This window comes from Podarcis bocagei (assembly GCF_964188305.1).
Source record: "Podarcis bocagei genome assembly, chromosome: 7".
Lineage (NCBI taxonomy): Eukaryota > Metazoa > Chordata > Lepidosauria > Squamata > Lacertidae > Podarcis > Podarcis bocagei.
This window is the reverse complement of record NC_138132.1, coordinates 11,219,387-11,236,880: the sequence shown is the minus strand read 5'-3', so window position 1 is coordinate 11,236,880 and position 17,494 is coordinate 11,219,387. Positions and strand designations below refer to the sequence as shown.

The 17,494-nt window shown below is 50.9% G+C and overlaps 1 protein-coding gene across 4 annotated transcripts in view; it reads right to left on the bottom strand.

Annotated features, from left to right (window-relative positions):
* Window positions 1-16,934, bottom strand: part of LIPE (lipase E, hormone sensitive type) — a 29,121-nt gene extending 12,187 nt beyond the window's left edge. Inside the window, exons 1-6 of one of the 4 annotated variants that reach the window (XM_081200238.1) lie at window positions 8,562-8,763; window positions 7,424-7,506; window positions 6,737-7,269; window positions 4,140-4,230; window positions 2,643-2,788; window positions 1,411-1,596 (exon numbers count right to left, since the gene is read on the bottom strand). In XM_081200238.1, coding sequence (XP_081056364.1) covers window positions 1,411-1,596; window positions 2,643-2,788; window positions 4,140-4,230; window positions 6,737-7,269; window positions 7,424-7,481 — 1,014 coding nt within the window. In that variant the 5' untranslated portion in view covers window positions 7,482-7,506; window positions 8,562-8,763. Of the gene's footprint in view, window positions 1-1,410; window positions 1,597-2,642; window positions 2,789-4,139; window positions 4,231-6,736; window positions 7,270-7,423; window positions 7,507-8,561; window positions 8,764-16,312; window positions 16,623-16,820 lie in introns of those variants that run through there. The other 3 variants (XM_081200237.1, XM_081200236.1, XM_081200239.1) reach the window with 3 other exon arrangements.
* Window positions 16,935-17,494: the final 560 nt, after the last annotated feature.

Here is a 17,494-nt window from a genome sequence, read left to right as displayed (position 1 = left end):
CACATTCCTGGAATCTGTTGCTCCAGACTGCAAGAAGGGAATTGGATGGTTGAATGATCCTCCATTTAAATAAAAAATGAATTTTGCATTTGGGTAACCCTTAACTGTTGCGGAACATGGAATTTGCCCTCCCCCCTGCCCCAGGTTCCTGATTTGAGGCAAACCACAGTTTTCCTAGTCGTCTGCAGCAAACCCTGGTTCGCTCTTGTCCTGCAAGCCAGGATCAAACCCCGGAGGAAGGTAACAGGGATGTGAGGGGGGAAAGGGGGAGGAGGAAGGACAGAAGTCTGAGTTTCAGGGTAACCTTTGAACAGGAGCACTGAAAACGAGGCGCTTATTTTAAATGTGTACAGTGGTACCTTGGTAGTCAAATGGCTTGGCTCCTGAACAAATCGGCCCCGGAATGCCGCAAACCTGGAATTGAATGTTCCAGTTTGCAAACGTTTTTCAGAAGCCAAACGTCGGGCGCGGCTTCCGCTTGAGTGCAGGAAGCTCCTGCAGCCAATCGGAAGCCGTGCCTTGGTTTTTGAACCGTTTCAGGAGTCAAAAGGACTCCTGGAATGGATTAAATCTGAGAACCAAGGTACCACTGTATATGCTGCCTTTTCTGCTTAAAAAAAGCCTCAAGCAGCTAACAATGAAAGCCATACAATTAAACGCACCACCAGCAACAAAGACAATGACCAAAACAACATTTGCTGGAAACCACAGGAAAGGCGAGCGCTCTTGTGTTTGGGTCTGCTTCCCAGAGGCATCTGGTCTGCCAGTATGAGAACATGGTGCTGGGCAGGATGGGCTGCTGGCCTATGTTCTGAATGGCAGCAGAGTGGTTAAAAAGCTGTATGTCAGAGAGAAGGACAGACCAGCTCCCTTGTCCTTGACTCCGGGGGTTTCCTGCAGTCAGGGAAACTGGCATGTGGGACGGCATCCAATTACAGAGCAGTCCCACTCAGACAGGGTCCCGTCCGGGAACGGTTTGGCCACGTGATGAGACCATACGCCTGGAGAAGCTTTTCCAGCCTGCGGAACAAGTTCCCTTGCAGGCAATCTTCTCGGGGTGGCTGCGACCGGATGCAAAAGTGGCGTGTGTAATTGTGCCGTAGATGTGACGATACATTCCAGCCATGCAAAATGACAGACCCCCCCCAATAGCTTTCCATCCAGGCATGCAAGAGGCATCGGTGCTGTTGAAGGACAAATTCCAGCAAGGCAAAAGCCCTTGAGGGGGCGTGGCAGGGCTGGTGAAAGGCGTGGCCTAGGGAGAGCCCCAAGGGCCAGGGAGAGAGGTCTGAGGGGCCGCACCCAGAGGCTAAATAAAGCCCAGGATTCCACATGCCTCAAAGCTACGGGGTCTGACCCTGCGCATCCACCCTAGCTCAAGCCAACCCGCGGCTGTTCCCAGCTGCTTACCTGTCCCTCGCGCAGCTCGTGGGAGATGAGTCTCATCTGCACGGCTCCTGGTCCGGTGTGGGCAACTGGGGGGGTGATGGTGACTGTCAGCTGGGGGTCAGCAACCAGAGGCAGGTCGAAGGAGTGTGGTGGCACCAGCAGCGCCCGGGATAACCGGACCTGGGAGGAGGCCATGCTGGCGAGGGACTGCGGAGAGGGCAGAAGCTGTGTGAGAGCCCTAGGAGTGAATATCCAAAGAGCAGTTCCCCGTGGGAATATCCAGGGCAGAGGTGGCCCGCAAGGGACCAGGTACGCAGCATGCAGGGCAGGAACAGTGCTGCATCAATAATAATAATAATAATAATAATAATAATAATAATAATAATAATAATAATAATAATAATTTATTCATACCCCGTCCATCTGGATGGGTTTCCCCAGCCACTCTGGGTGGCTTCCAACAGAATATTAAAGACACGATAGAACATCAAACATTAAGAAGAAGAAGAAGAAGAAGAAGAAGAAGAAGAAGAAGAAGAAGAGAAGAAGAGTTTGGATTTGATATCCCGCTTTATCACTACCCTAAGGAGTCTCAAAGCGGCTAACATTCTCCTTTCCCTTCCTCCCCCACAACAAACACTCTGTGAGGTGAGTGGGGCTGAGAGACTTCAGAGAAGTGTGACTGGCCCAAGGTCACCCAGCAGCTGCATGTGGAGGAGCGGAGACGCGAACCCGGTTCACGAGATTACGAGTCCACTGCTCTTAACCACTACACTACACTGACTCTCTAAACTTCCCTAAACAGGGCTGCCTTCAGATGTCTTGTAAAAGTCAGGTAGTTGTTTATTTCCTTGACATGTGACGGGATGGCGTTCCACGGGCGGGTGCCACCACCGAGAAGGCCCTCTGCCTGGTTCCCTGTAACCTCACTTCTCAAAATGAGGGAACCGCCAGAAGGCCCTCAAAGCTGGACCTCAGTGTCCGGGCTGAACGATGGGGGTGGAAACGCTCCTTCAGGTATACATACAATTTGGACAGCCCATTTTGTTGCTATTGGTGCCCCCCTCTGCTAAACCTGTCCCTCCGTCCATCTTTCACAGTTCCCACAACCTCTGCCTCACCTCACGCTCCCTATCATCTGATCATGCCTCCTCCAAGCCTCCCCCCCCGACCCAGGCAGAGTCTCTCTCCCATCCAAGGTCCCTTCTCCCCCCCAGTAGGTCCGACCTCCTGTCGTCTGAGGCAGGACTCACAGCCAGCAGCTCCATCTCGGTGAGGTTCCAGAAGCTCTTCCAAAAGTGCACGTCCAGGTTCTGAGTGATGCGCTCAAACTCTGCCCCACGGAGCTCGGGGTCAATAGCAAACTTCCCGCTGGTGAAGAGAGAGCTGGCGGCCACACCTGAATTGGGGGGGGGGGGAGCACGAGAGAGAGAAAGAGGAAGAAGAGGGAGATCAAAGGGGTTGGGTGACGGCTCAGGGGAAAACCTCTGCTTCGAATTTTGAGAAAGGGGCTGCCCACATTATTATATCCCCCTGTGTGTCTAGTGCAGGAGAGAGAAAAATAAAAATAGGTGGTACCACGAAGCTCATTGCTAGTAGCAGAGAGTGAGGTCAAGCGTTGACACATTTTCCAGAGACATTGGACTTCCTACGCATAGCGGGGATGTGCCTGTGGCGCTTATGCGCTGCAAAAATGCGCTTGTTCCACTGCTTCTACAGCGATTGGAATCCTTCCTGACTTGAGACAACCTTTTCTGCCCTTGGGAGACGTTTGGCCTATACTTCAAAATACAGTGGTATCTCTGGTTGCGAACAGGATCCGTTCTGGAGGTCCGGCCGTATCCCGAAGTTTCCGCAACTGGAGAGACCGCTTCTGCGCATGCATGCGCAGCATAACACTTCCGGGTTTGCTGCTTTTGCAACTTGAAGTTTATGTTACCCAAGGGTAACATAACCTGAGGTTCCTGAGGTAACTGCCCTATTTTTCCATCTATAAGACGCCCCCATGTATAAGATGCCCCCTATTTTAGGGGACTAAGATTTAAGAAAATGGGGGAGAGATGTATCTGTGCATAAGACGCCCCTATTTTTTTACATTATATTTTAGGGGGGAAACCTAGTCTTATACACGTATTTATTTGTTTATAGCCCACTCTTGTCTTTAAGGTGCTCAAGGCAGTGGTACCTTGGGTTACATACGCTTCAGGTTACATACGCTTCAGGTTACAGACTCTACTAACCCAGAAATAGTGCTTCAGGTTAAGAACTTTGCTTCAGGATGAGAACAGAAATCATGTTCCGGTGGCGCAGCAACAGTGGGAGGCCCCATTAGCTAAAGTGGTGCTTCAGGTTAAGAACAGTTTCAGGTTAAGAACGCACCTCCGGAACGAATTAAGTACTTAACCTGAGGTACCACTGTACATGGATCTCACCCCAGCCTCATTTAATCCCAACAACAACCTTGGTGAGGCAGGTTAGGCTGAGAGGCAGTGACTGGCCCAAGGTCACCCAGTGAACTTCATCCATGGTCTAGGCGGGATTGGAACCCCTGTCTCTCCCAGGTCCTAGTCCAACATGACACCACACGGTCAAAATACTGTAATACAAATAACGTGAGAGGAACAGCATTTTGACCCACTGGCCTGGGAAAAGGAGGCACCTACGCATTACAGGGAGGGGAAAGGAACACCGTTCCCATGTTGTCGATGTGCCAAGATATGCCTGCCATTCCCCCGCCTCCCACCACTCACCAATGCCGGACACATGGCGCTTGTAATTTTCCCCAAAGGAGACGAGGCTGATGGCGATGGTCTGCAGGAAAGGCCGGATCGAGGGAGCGAACTGGGAAGGGAAAGGTCAACATTAAGGCTGGGCAGAAACTTTTAATGAATTAAATAATCACATCTGTTTGTTGCTTTTTCTTGCCCAGGGCAACCCAAAATGGAGCGGGGGGGGGGATATCCTAAAAACACCCCACCCACTTCTAAAAGGCTATAGATACTTTAATAAGCAAAAGGCTTATTATATGGTTGTAGAGGAATGTTTTTGAATTCTATATGATGATGGTGCCAGGAGAGCCTCCTTGGGGAGAGCATTCCACAAACGGGGAGCCACCACAGAAAAGGCCCTGCTCTCAAGTTGCCACCCTCTGGACCTCAAAGAAGGGCCTCAGATGATCACAGGATCCTGGTAGGTTCATATGGAGAGAGGCGGTCCTTGAGGCACGGTGGTCCTGAGCTCTTCAAGGCTTTATAGTTTATCACCAGCACTTTAATTAGGCCCAGAAACTAATTGGCAGCCAATGCAGCCGGGCCTGGATTGGTGCACTATGTATAAACTGTCTTGCCCCAGTAAGCAGCCTGCCTGAATTCTGCACCGGCTGAAGCTTCTGAACCGTTTTCAGAGGCAGCCCCACATATGACGCATTGAACTATCCTAGAGGTTACATAGACGGCAGAAGTTAGGCTATCCCCGTCCAGATTGGGGCAGAGCTGGGCCCCCAGCCAAAGCTGATGGAAGGCACTCTGCACCACCAAAGGCCACCTGAGCCTCAAGCAACATCAGTGGAGAGGGAGGGTAACCCTATCAGGAGCAGGCAACTTCCCATCCATCCAGTCTAGAGAACCACCCACTAACAGCCTTGTCTGGACTGAGCTTCGGTTTGCTGACCCTAATCCAGTCCATTACCGAATCCAGTCCGGCACATCCAGGGCCACACCACACTTCCCAAACACGGCTGCTGGTTCCAAGCCCGAGAAAGGCAAGTTGAGAAATCTATAGCCAGAGGACCAAACCGTGAGAGGCGGGGAACAGGATGTTGCGTTTGGGGAACTGGTTGCTCGCAGGCAGAGGCCTGGCCGGGTCTGGTTCTCATAGCCTCAGCCAAACATGCGGGAAAAGGATGAGGCAGCAGCAGAAGAAGAAGCACTGCTGGATCCCCCTTGCCAAGTCCTGCCAGGGTTCCTGGCTGCATGGACTGGGTGAAGTCAGAGAGTCAGGGAAGCTCCAAACTCAGCAGGGAAACTTTGTCTCCTGTGAGACAGGGCGATGACTGGCAAGTGTGTCGGGCTGGAGGAGGGAGAGAGCCAGAGGACTTGCATGACCCATGGCTCAGGGCCACGCAGCCAAGGCCGACGCCTGCGTGGAAAAGAAGAGAGAAGGAAAGGGGAAGGCCAGAGCTGGCTTTCCGTGACAGGGAGGCCCTGACTCCGCTGTGTGGCAGCTCTTGCCACAGAGGCTCCTTCGGGACAAACACGGAGGGCTCTGTGCTGGGCAAATCCGATTAAGGGAGCTGATGGGGACCGGTGTGAGCTCTGCAGAGAACAAGGTGAACTTCTTGGGAGGAGTACAGAGATCTCGTGAGGAAAGGGCACCAGCTTCTCCTGGGATGAAGCGGGCTCTCCTGGCAATTATTACCAGACGTATCAGACGTAAAAATCAATAACAAAAAGCACAGAGCAAACACGGGGGGGGGGGGGGGATGATGACAGGTCCCTGCCCCCAGGAGAATACAGCTGACTGCAGCCAGTGGTGGAGGAACAACAGAGAGAGGAGTCAGGCCAGGCCAACAAGGGATGAATGCAAGCAAACACAGCTGTGGCAAATTCAGCCACGCTATAGATGGGGTTGGAGAGGGCAGTCAGCAACTTCACAGGGTTTGGGCTGAGGGAAAGGAGAAGGAGGGCTGCAGCTCCACTGCCTTATATGCAGAAGGTCCCAGGATAAGTGTCTGACACCTCTAGGTGGGGCTGAGAACGTCCCCCTGCCCTCCTCCGTAACCCTGGAGAGCTGCTGCCAGTCAGTGAGGCGATACTGCACTAGCTCCGAGGGCCTTCTGGTGGTTCCCTCACTGTGAGAAATGAAGTTACAGGGAACCAGACAGAGGGCCTTCTCGGTAGTGGCACCCTCCCTGTGGAACGCCCTCCCGTCAGATGTCAAAGAGATAAACAACTTTGAGAAGACATCTGAAGGCAGCACTGTATGGGGAAGTTTTTAATGCCTGATGTTTGGCTGTGTTTTTTATATTATTTTGGAAGCCACCCAGAGTGGCCGAGACAACCCTTTCAGATGGGCGGAGTATAAGTAATTAATTGTAATTATAATTTTTATTATTTATGGACCAATTGTCTGACTCAGTCCAAAGCAGCTCATGCCCCCAGGCACTGTGCAGATAGATGTCCCACTGCGAAGACATCAAGGGGAAAGACCAAACTCCTTTTAGAACAGGAGACCACAGAAATGATGACAGGTAGGAACGTGGGGGTTCAATGATGCCTGCAACGGGTCAGGGGCCACCTCCCCAAAGCCTAGGACCTCAATTCGGGCTGAGCGCCTCCCCTCGCCTCACCTGGAAGCCCATGCAGCGCCCGTAGAAGCAGCCCTTGTGCATGGTGATGTACTCCTGCAGGAACTGCTCAGAGAGCCCTCGGTCCTCATGGTTGAAGAGGTGGCCGGGCCGGTTCTGGGTGAGAAGGCGCTGGGCCAGGTAGACGAGGGCTCGCAGCTGCGTCAAGGCGGTGCAGTAGGCCTCCAGCTCGGCGCAGTTGTGGCTGGTGCGGAAGAAGATGCTGCGCCGGTTGGTAGCCACGTAGCGGCTCTTGTGGACGATGTGGGCCAGGCAGCAGCGCACCGTCTGCGCCAGGCTCCGGTAGCCGTTGGCCGGCGTGTGCTCGTCCAGGTCGAAGATGTGGTAGATGGTGGCAAAGTGGCTCAGCACCGGCTCCAGGCACCGGGCGTGCTCCCGGATGGTGGTGAAGGCCGCCACAAAGCGCCGGCCCGTCTCGCTGGTGCTCTCCTGGAAGAAGTTGACGTTGTCTTCCGCCAGCGCATGCAGGGTCTGGAACAGGGGCCGAGGATCCATGGTGTCAGCGACAGGGGGGCCTGGAAGAGGAAAGGAGAGCTGTGAGGGGGTCCCCCCCGGAGAGGCGGGTACGAAGGGAGCCAGGTGGAGAAGTTATGCTGCTGCGACTGAGCGCAAGGAGCCTCTCACCAAGCGAAGAGCGCGCCTTCGCCGGACGTCCTGCCCCTTACTTACACTCCCCCGTCACTGCCTCAGCTACGTACTCCACATTCCCTGATTCCTCGGCTTCCATGTCTCCTCCGCGCAGGCCGGAAGCCCTGTGAGAAGAGCGGGCATCGCTTACTAAGACAATATCAATGTACGGAAGAGCCCGTTTCCAGAGGGCTCCAACCCACTCTCTCTCAACGGTTCTGTCACCCAGGAATAACGCCTGACGTGGGCTCTCCTGGTGAAGCTGTGCAGGTGAGAACCAAGCCCACTCCACGTAAACATGTAAAAAATGCAGGCAGGATTGGAATGAAGAGCAGCAGTTGGGTATTTGTTGGGAGCACAGTGTGGAATATTTATAATACGCAGCAAATTTAGAAAATATGGGGGAACTACGGGGGGGGGGTGAAGCTGTATGTGAAATGGATGTCTACTTGGAAGCATGTATCAGTTTGAAAACTTTGGAAATTCGGAAATAAAACTTAAAAAACAACAACCGAAAAGAGAATCAAGCCTACTCCTAATGGATGGAGCAGGCAGATGTTGCCGACATCTCAGTGGGGTCCCTGAGATCCCTCTTTTATCCCTCCTCCCGCCATTGGCTGCAGCTCACTTCTAAGAACAGGTAGGGGTTAAGGTGAGCGCACAGCTTAAGCTGTTGACCCTGGTGAGGTACAGGCAAAAACCTGCTCCCTTTCAGGTGGAGCGACGGGACATGCCTCTGACCGCTGGTGGTTTGAGCCTGCCCAGAGATGGCTGTGTATTGCAGGGAGTTGGACCAGGTGACCCGGGGGGGGGGTCCCTTCCCAAACTCTAATTCTGTGACTGGCAAGCCCCTGACCCTCGCCGACAGGTGCCCAAAGCACTCCCCACAAGCACAGCCCACCCACATTTAATAAATAACCATCATCCTATCAACAGGCCTTCCAAATAGTTAGGAGTAGCCTCCAGCACTTCAAAGACGTCCAAAGCTCTTTGCATCCTCAAAAATCCTGACAACAGCCCTGCCAGGGAGGCCAGCGGTGGCAGCAGAGGTCTCGGATCGCTGAGGAGCCAAGAGCCTGGTCTCAGGCTACCAGGGGACTGGAGGCAGCTGACACCCCAGCCGGTTCTTGGAGACACTTGAGCACAGGAAGAGAAAGGGGATTGTGTCGAGGGTACTCACCCACCGCTGCCCACCAAGGACCAGGGCTTCCTGATGCCGCCTGGAGTTGCCTTTCGGCCACTGGCTGCCTGCCCAGCCAGCCGGCTTAAAAGAGGGCTGGGGAAGTCAACAGGCTGGCCCCGCCTCGGAGGAGGGGACGAGGGAGGGAGAGTTTGGGATTGACTGGGAAGGGGAAGGAGGGCCAAGCTGCCGTCTCAGCCCATCTCTCTGTTTCCCCCTCGGCAGGGCAGCGTTCTGGAATGCTCAGGCGCTGCATCAAAATTCCAACATTCCAGTTCTGCTGCCAGTTCCCTCTCCGCAAACCCATGGCTGGAATAAACTAGCCACAGAGTGGTTGGTGTGCATGATATATATTCACCGGATATATTTGGTGCCCGCAGCAAAGCTGTGGGGAGGGTGGAAGGTGCTGGCTTTGGGTTGTTGTTGTTGTATTATTATTTATTATTATTATTATTATTATTATTATTATTATTATTATTATTATTATTATGTGTTTTCTGAGAGTGCAAAGGACCCCAATGGAGAAGATGCTTCACGAGGGAAGCTGGGCTAGGAAAACTGGGGAGAGAGCAACAGGTGGGAGTGGGGAGACAAGAGGAAAATGAGGAGCACGAGGCAGAAATTTAGGGGTTGTGGGGAATGCTGGTCTCAGTCCTCGGATGCTTGTCCCTCCAGCTGGAATTACCTATGTACTTACTACTTTTCAAGCCACACTCACATGTTACCCAAAGTGCATTGCCTGCTGGGCTTTCCTGTGGTTGCAAGAACCCCTCTAATTGTGGGGGGGGGGGAAGCTGCCCCCCTAAAAGGGTAAAAGGGACCCCTGACAGTTAAGTCCAGTTGCTGACAACTCTGGGGCTGCGCCGCTCATCTCGCTTTACAGGCTGAGGGAGCCGGCATTTGTCCACAGACAGTTTTTCCCGGTCATGTGGCCAGCATGATTAAGCCGCTTCTGGCGCAACGGAACACCGAAACCAGAGCAGCGCATGGAAACACCGTTTACCTTCCCGCCGGAGCGGTACCTATTTATCTACCTGCACTTTTGGGTATGCTTTCAAACTGCTAGGTTGGCAGGAGCTGGGACCGAGCAATGAGAGCTCACCCCGTTGCGTGGATTCGAACTGCCAACCTTCTGATCGGCAAGCCCAAGAGGCTCAGTGGTATAGACCACAGCGCCACCCGCGTCCCAGCTGCCCCCCTAAATCAAGTAAATAAATAAAAATACTTAACTAACTGACCAATTGCATCACAGATAGCTCTCTTCTGCTCCCCTCTAACAAAAGTCCTGCTCCCCCCTAACATAATTCCTAGATACGCCCATGCCTCCAACTCCTATTCCTGAAGCTGTCATCTGAGCATGTGCAATGGCTGCCTCAGATGTACACACCTCAGCAAAGGGAACGGCATATATTTCTGAACTGCGTGGAAGCTGGTTCGAGGGGAAACACAACAAACAGCGTCATTTCCCAAGAAACTACAGGATAGATATGGATTGGTGCTAATGCCATGCACACTACAGCTTCAAACGCCGGAGCCAGGGTAACCAGCACTGTGTAAACAGCTGTTGCCTGTTTCTTCCTCTGCAATCAATGAGGACTAGAAACCTAGTGCTTTCCCCCACTAAAAGGATGCGGAGAGTCTAGCAGTTCTTATTATTATACTCTACAGCACATGATATATTTCTGCACTGGAGGGCAGGACCCGAACCAATGGATTCAAGTTGCAAGAAAGGAGATGCCAGCTAAACATCAGGCAGAACTTTCTGAGAGTAAGAGCTGTTCGACAGTTGGGACTCTCCTTCCTTGGAGGTTTTTAAGCAGAGGTTGGACGGCCATCTGTCATGGAGTTGAGATTCCTGGACTAGATGACCCCCAGGGTCCCTTCCAACCCTGTGAAATAGTGTGGCAACAAAGATTCCAAAAACCTCAGCAACCACAGACCTATTATATTCTTTTGCATTTAATACTGTAGGAACTGATTTGGTTGATTCTGTAACAGAAGAATGACGCTATTTGCACCAGAAGAACAGAACACAACAGGCTCCTGCTCTTCCCCACACAGGGCAGGGAGCCAGGGCTGTTTATGGGGCTCCCGTGACCATGTTTTCAAGAGCGGTGCCAATTAGACCAACTCTTTCCAGGAGGGCCACATGCTCCCCATGCGCAGACAGGTCCCATGGGGCTCCTTGAAGCTCATCTGAGTTTGGGCTGCTGTAGAGCAACAGCCTTTGTGCAGAGCGCTAAGGGCAGAAAGGGGCATTGCACTCGTTGAGCCAGATCAGAAAAAACTAAAAGGGATCACAGACTCGCCAGCAAACGGTCCTGCGACTTCTATTTAAATCAGACAACGTGGGGCACAATTTGAAATAGTCAGACTTCAGCCCCATTCTTAAAGCGGCCCATGCCAACTTTTCATGCAGGGGCTGGAATATCTTTATTTATTCGAATACCAAATGAAATATTACTCCTTGCTACAGCGTACCTGTCGTTTCTGCCCTCAGTCAGAAAGAACAGCTAAGAGGAGGCTTCTTTCCCTTCCGATTAACAGGAATTTGCAATTCCGCTCCGTTTCTGACCTTTGTTATGCCTTCCCCACAAACACACTTTCCCAATTCCATCCTCACGCCTTGCTCCCTCCTCCACTCTGATTCCACAAAAAACAATCCCAGATTCAGCATAAGCACACACCACGCTTCAAAAACACATGTGCTCGTAAGGTGTCCAGAGCGCAGGCAAATGCACCTCTGCAAAGGTTTTTACGCACTTTTCTCTCTCACACACAAACTGAGCCTATTCTGCCTCCACTCTTTTGACACTCTGTCAGAGGGACAGGCCTACCAGCAATCTGAATGCCAACTGAATTATCTCACCTTGCCCATTCCACAACGCCTTTTTAATTTATTTATTCTTTTCTTGGGTCTAGGCTGCCGGGTTATTCACATTGGCATCTGCCATCGCTTCCAAGATCGCCTTTTTAAACATTAAAGGTGGTGAAACCTCCCAGGTGTGGAATTGTAATGTCACGGGCACTAGCCAAACAGCACTGTGCACAGTCAGCTTCTGCTGCAAAGCGGCAGAACCAGTTTTCATCATCCTGGATCTTGGAAAGAAATAAGTATCTTTCTATGCAGTGCAGCAGGGGCACCTTAACCACTGAAGTTAACTGATTTATTTGGAGTATTTATACCTCTCTTAGCAGCCAAAAATTTGAGACAGCTTGTATCAAAATGGATAATAACTCCATAGTTACAAAAATGAGTTATGAGGCATATTATATATATCAGTTCCCCCTTCGTCCTCCCATGTTCCAACCACCAGTCTGCAGCTGGTTCTCCTGGCCTGGATCTCACTTTCAAAGCCACCAGATGTTGTTGATGTCGTCATTCTTATTTCTAATTACTGAATTATATCCCACCCTTCCTCCTGAAGAAGCCCAGGGTGGTAAACAAATACACATCTTTTTTTTTTTTTAAAAAGCATTTTAAGACAGCTAAAACATTCTAAAATCAGTTTAAAGCATTATTTTATGCAGTGATCTCAGGATTGCCAGGAACAGCACCCCTTCGTCCACCAAATGCCAAACAGGAATGTTCTCAAATGCATCCTGAAAGTTAAACATGATGGAGACAGACGTACCTCACTAGGAAGGTCATTCCACATGAACGAGGAACCACCACAAAAAAGGCCCCGTCACAGGCGAGCCACCAATGGTGCCACTACCAACAAGGCCCTACTTGCCAATCATACGGTCCGAGATGGTTGATACTGGGGAAGGGGCTCATTTAAGTCCCAAGGAATTTAGCAACCCACAAACCAGGGCCTCCTCACTGCCCTGTCATTGCTGTCTTCCCAGCCCCTGGTGGCTGATGCTGAAGATCCAGGAGCAGCAAAGGTGTTACAAGCTTCCCGCACCCCCAACTTTCAGGTTTATAGTGGGCCTCACCCTAAGAGACGTACAGCATCCTTTTAAACAACAAAGGGTCAAATCCTTTTTATCATTAACTTGAGTTTTCTTCCTAGAAGAGAATGGAAACTGCCCCTTCTGTTTTATTGCACCAGCTGATGAAGAATCGAGTGGCCCTCCAGATGTGGTCATAGTTCAGCTCCCGCCAGTCCCAAGTCGGGATGGTGGCAGTCCCACAACATTTGGAGGGCCACAGACTCCCCATCCATGTTCTACAAGCGGCATGGAGTTCCAAAGATGGGATGTTTGAAAAGACGAGATGTGGAAGGCAAAACTTAGTTTTGAGCAAGAGCTGAAAGATCTGCGCTGCCGGGAGATGCCCAGGCTTTCACCATTCCCTCCCAGGACGTGGAGTTTGAGACTTGCCCAGCTGAGTCACCGCTTTGGCATCTGTTGGGGAAGAAATGTTTCTGGGTAAACTAGGAAACACATGGGGGCAGGATGAGAGCAAGGGGCACAGGCAGCAAAGGGGGCACATGCAAATGCCAAAAACATGGAAAACAGGGGACTGGGAGAGAGGGCAGGGAACAGCCTCGCAGCTGGAACTGGACAGGGATTGGGGAGGGAGGAAGTCAACTGTCTCCCTTCTCGGCAGGGTGTGAAACCTTTGCCCTTTAACCTCTGCTACGCAGGGGGGAGAGAAGGGGGGCTAGCTTAAGGAATGACGACCTGCGGTGAAAGCCGATCCTCCGTGTCACACCATGTCCACGTGGCTCTCGGATTGGCGGACGACAGACCCGCACCCGTTCCTGGCCTTCCCCTCCCCTCCACCTCCTCACCCCAGGTGCTCCACTGCCGCAGTTTCTAGCAAAAACACAAACCAGCGAGAAACAGCATCTCACGCCGCTCTGCCAGGGCTAATGCCCGCATCAGTTAAGATCATCAGGTGACCTCTGGGGCACAGGCGCAAGCTGTGCCAGGCGCGCTCAACACAAATCTCCCTTTGTGACCGCCAGCTGAGCTGCCAGCTTCCTCCCTGCCCCTTGGCGTGACCGTGAGGGCAGAGAAAAGGCTGGTCGGAGATTCTGCCAGGAGCAAAAGGGTGCCCGGTTCTGCAACGCTCATAGATTGGGAATGTGGCGCCTCAGGCAACGCCTTCGCAGGCTTCAACAAGTTCTGCAAACCAATCACGCTGCCATTACCGAGAAGAAGAACTGTAATAACAGCGGTACCAACTCAGCGTGACATGTTAGAAGCTAATTCACTGACTAGACAAAAAGTGACAAAACGAGTTCTGTGAAACTGCTGTAGGCTGCTCAGGGGCTGCAGGGTAGGGTGCCAGGGAAATATGCAAAAACATTACTAAAGCTTGAAACGAATCCTTGCCATTAAGGGCAGGCATTGGTTCGAGAAACCAATTTTGCAGATATATCTTTCTTTAAAGAGGGAGCGCTTGTCATCTGGGCAGCGCAGGACCTCCGTACACGCTGCCCAGGCTTGCGCCCCGGAGAGGTCACTTTGGGTCTGTTTAACGCAACAGAAACAACACGGCCTGACTTCACCCCCAGAGGCGCACTCCATTGTCTCTTGAGACAAACAGATGCCAACAATGTTTGTGGGGCAGGGGGTCTCCAGGGCAGTAAGAAATCACCAGAACTCCTGGCTGAGAGGAATGTAATATCGTGAACTTTGAAGTGATCTGAACGTATACCCAGTCACTCGGTGTACAACTTTAAAAATAAAAGAAAACTTGTTAGAATTGCCGTTTTATTAGTGCTCGCAGGGATGTGGCAAGGTGGTTCATTAAAAAGTAATTGGAAGACACAGCTGAGAGAGGGAACAAGATGGAATCTCAAGGTACAGTAACAGAAGAGAATGTGGCACAGTTCAGTCATTCTTGGGCCTTTACTGACAGAAGGAACCAATCTTGACAACTTCTACAAGAAGCTGTCATCCAAAATTCATCCCAGCAAGGGAACAGTGCAAAAACGTTTTGCATTTAAGAGCAGAGATGTGTGACATTTGCAGTGCAATTCTACGCATGTCTACCCAGAAGTAAGCCCTATTGGTTATACAGGACTTATTCCCAGGTAACAATGTCTAGGATGGCAGACTAAGAGTTCAGAAATTACTTTGGGTAGGACTCTGAAACTAGTGCTTATCATCCAGACTGCCGCACACAGATGGCCAGCAGCTTAAATCTATATCAGAACCTGAAAGCTTACATAATTCTTCCTAAAGCCCCAATATCAAATTTTTAATTCACCTCCATCTCATAGAATTTTCATATATATGCAGCTGGTATCTGAGAATCTCACTGAGAATTTCCACAGGCAAACATAGGATACACAGAAACAACATTCTTACCCAGAAGCCCAGGTGCCACCCAATTATGGGGCACAGAGCAGAACACACACACAAAACAAACACACAAAAACACACTTGGAAGGTATGCTAAGAAATTCTCTTCCCACATCTTGGCAGCAGGGTTGCAAAGATTTCACTACTGATCAATGACATATATGAACTTCTAGAAGCAGAAGATCTAGTACACACACTCTGCTTAATATGATAAATAGAAAAGCCGTAATTTAGTAAACATTTTAATTAAACTAAATCTGACATTCTCTTACACTGTATTCAAAAGGACCCAACAACCACTGAACTCTAGAGCCCACTCCCATCTTCTCAAGGACCATCACAGTCGATCACACAGTTGATTTCTAGCAGATGTCACTGAGGGACAATGTGATATAGTAGCTAGAATTGGGGAGACCTGAGTTCAAATCCCGACTCAGCCACTAAGGCCACTGGGTGACCTCGGTCAGCCACTATCTTCCAGCCTAATCTCTCTCACAAGGATGTTGTGGTGATAAAATGGTAAGAGAACCATGTACATTGCCTTCAGGTCCTTAAGCTATAACATAATAAATACAAATCCTGTCAAGATACCATGGATCATACTTTCAGCAACATAAGCCCCATAAAGGACTTGATTGCAACAACTTCCGGAGGGTGTAGCTACATTAGCTTGCCCCAGCAAAAAACACCCCCCCCCCCAATTCTTATGGCACCTTAAAAACTAACATTTTAAAATTTTCTTAACAATATTTATTTACCAATTATAAAAAGAACTTCTAAGCAGTTTACAAGTCATTTATTATAGCATAAGATCCCACGGTCTACAATTGACTTCATCACTTGCATGATAAGTAATCCTGCATATACCCATAACTCAGAACAAAGTTTTGTCGACGAAGTTGGGACTAAAGTCCTCAAAAGCTTAAACCAAATTGAATGTGTTAATCTTTATAGTGCCACAAGAACCTGCTGGGCATTTATTAAAAAATAGTTTGGGACCACCCCTTTGCTATTTTCAGTTGGGCAAGCTCTGCACCGATGAATCACCACAGATCCTTCAGAAGACTTGAGGCACCCCTGAGGACCATCCCTGGGAAAAAGGATCCAGTGGCGTAGCGTGGGTTGTCAGCACCCGGGGCAAGACAAGTAATTTGCGCCCCCTAACCCGTGGATTTGCGCCCCCTAATCCCCAGATGTTGCGCCCGGTGCGGCTGGCCCCCCCTGCACCCCCCACGCTACGCCACTGAAAGGATCCACCAGCTGGGGTTTTCACAGGATCTACTATCCTAGCTGTGTGTAAGAGAGTATTAGTCGATTACCCTTGGATTCCTTCACATACACACCCCAACATTACCAAGCTGACTGTATGATCTCCTACCGCTGCTCCATATTTATGCTATTATTGTTTTTTGCTGAAAAAGGGGTTTGTCGTAACAGGTCAAAGCGTTAATTTCTGCATGCATTCCTGCTCCGGCCGAACTACGTACCTCCACCTGCGATTCTTGCATGAGATTTTCCTCTGACAATCCACCCCTTGCAACCCCTATATATGTGTGTGTAGATTTGCCTCCAGGGGGGATAGAACCCCATGCCCCCTGACCTGCAGAGGTTAAGGGCCCCAGACTGGGAGACCTGGGTTCAAATCCTCCCACGCCCTCATTAAGTGATTTTGGGCTGCAACCACCTTCTCTCAGCCTTCAACAATCACACAACACGGCCCACGGAACTGTCACAAACGCCACCATAAAGTGAGCTGGCCTTTAAGGGACAACGTTATTTGAAAACCTCCCCCCCCCCAACAATAACTGTCTACCGCCTAATGTTCCCACCGCCTCCCCCCCCCCACTTCCCTAATGGAAGCGCCCTCCCACAGAACGAAGAAGAGCGGACTCAGACCCCACCATTACAACTTTGAGGGGGGGAGCAGACCGCGGCGGGACGTGCCAACGCCTCAAAAGGCAAGCCCGCCTCCCCCTTGATTGGCCCTTTACTTACCCAACGGGGTTCCGTCTCCTGCCCCCGCCGGCCCCCTGTGAGCCCCCTTCCAGACCGGCTTCCGCCTCGGAGCGAACGTTCGGTAGCGCCACATGACGGGCGCTCGCCAATGAGTCGTGGGCGGGGACGGAGGGGCGGGCGGTTGCGACGTCACCCGAGCCGGTTCCCACGGCAACGGCGTCCCGGCTCCTGCTTCCGCATTCCCCGAGGCAGCCCGGCCTTAAAGGGGCCGGGCGCGCCGAAGTGCGGACGCCAGGGGATCGATACGAATTAAGCTCGGGACGCTTTCTAATGTCTCGCGCCGCCTAATATAATTAGTATACCCATGCTGGGTTCCTTTTTCCTTGCAAATGCACGGTTTTTTGTTGTTTTGTTGTTGCTTACTGTATTTGCAGCATAGCTGTCAACGTTTCCCTTTTTTTAAAAAGGAAATTCCCTTATTTCGAATAGGATTCCTCGCAAGAAAAGGGAAAAGTTGACAGCTATGATCTGCAGTGCAATCCTACACGTAAATTAATCTAAAGTAAGTCCCCATTGGATTCAATGGGGCTCCCTGTCAGCAATAAGTGCGGGCGGATCCACGGCACGTGACCCATTATTATTATTATTTATTAAATTTACATACCAGCCTTCGTCCGAAAAACACAAGGCAGTTTGCAAAGAATCCTAGGAAC